At 44.6% G+C, this 995-nt stretch overlaps 1 protein-coding gene across 1 annotated transcript; it reads left to right on the top strand.

Moving 5' to 3' along the window:
- Nucleotides 1-189: 189 nt before the first annotated feature.
- On the top strand, nucleotides 190-715 carry LOC138034654 (uncharacterized; the record flags this gene model as incomplete). The annotated part of the gene is made up of 1 exon (XM_068881864.1): nucleotides 190-715. A coding segment is annotated over one exon (526 nt), but the record flags the coding sequence as incomplete, so codon positions are not given.
- Between the last annotated feature and the right edge of the window lie 280 nt (nucleotides 716-995).

The raw sequence follows: 995 nt of genomic DNA, 5'->3' as shown, positions 1-995 counted from the left end.
CACCTCTGAAATACTTCAATCCAGTTCTTCCCGTAGAAATTCAAACTGATGCCTCGTCTAGCGGTTTAGGAGCCTGCCTCATGCAAGGTGGCCAACCTGTCCAGTATGCTTCACGAGCTCTTACTGAAACTGAGAGGCGCTACAGCCAGATTGAGAAAGAGATGCTCAGTGTGGTTTTGGTCTCACAAGGTTCCATACCTATACCTATGGAAGGAAAGTAACAGTGTACAATGATCACAAACCACTTGCTGCGGTACTCAAGCGACCCGTTGGAGAGAATCCCATTCGGCTTCAGAGAATGCTGTGCCGAATTATGGGATATGACCTTGACTTCATGTACATCAAAGGCAAAGACCTGCTTATCGCTGATACCTTTAGCAGATCCCACACGACTAATCACACTCGCAGCCAGAGCGAAGAAGAGACTGAAACCATCGGATTGGTTATTCAAGATCAAAGTGTGACCAGCCACCTAAAAGAAATCTCAGAGGCAACTGCCACGGACCATGTCCTTAAGTCAGTAATCAACCTCATCTCTGAAAACTGGCCCATCAGCAAAAGACATCTCCCGATGGAAATTCTTCCATTCTGGAGTATCAAAGATCAACTATCATTCCATGATGGCATCATCTGCAAAGGTGATCGCATTGTAGTTCCAGCTACACTGAGGAAGAGCTTAACTGAAAAAGCTCCATCAAGCCCACATGGATGTTGAGTCAACTTTAAGACGTGCTCGTACATCTCTTTGGTGGCCCGGTATGAACTCTCAACTGAAACAGTTCATATCTTCATGTCAAGTTTGTCAATCTTTTCAGATAGACCCTGGTCCAACATTGGAGCCGACCTTTTTGAGTTTAAAGAGGAACATTATTTAGTTTTGGTTGATTACTACAGCGATTGGATCGAGTTTGATAAGATGAGAGACCAAACTGCAACTGAAACCATAGTCAGGAGGCACCGTCTCAGAAAGGGCTTACTTTTCATTTTCGCTAAAC

This window comes from Montipora capricornis, unplaced genomic scaffold (assembly GCF_036669925.1).
Source record: "Montipora capricornis isolate CH-2021 unplaced genomic scaffold, ASM3666992v2 scaffold_148, whole genome shotgun sequence".
Taxonomy (NCBI): Eukaryota; Metazoa; Cnidaria; class Anthozoa; order Scleractinia; family Acroporidae; genus Montipora; species Montipora capricornis.
Note: the sequence above shows the minus strand (reverse complement) of the source record. Positions and strands in the feature narration are given on the sequence as shown.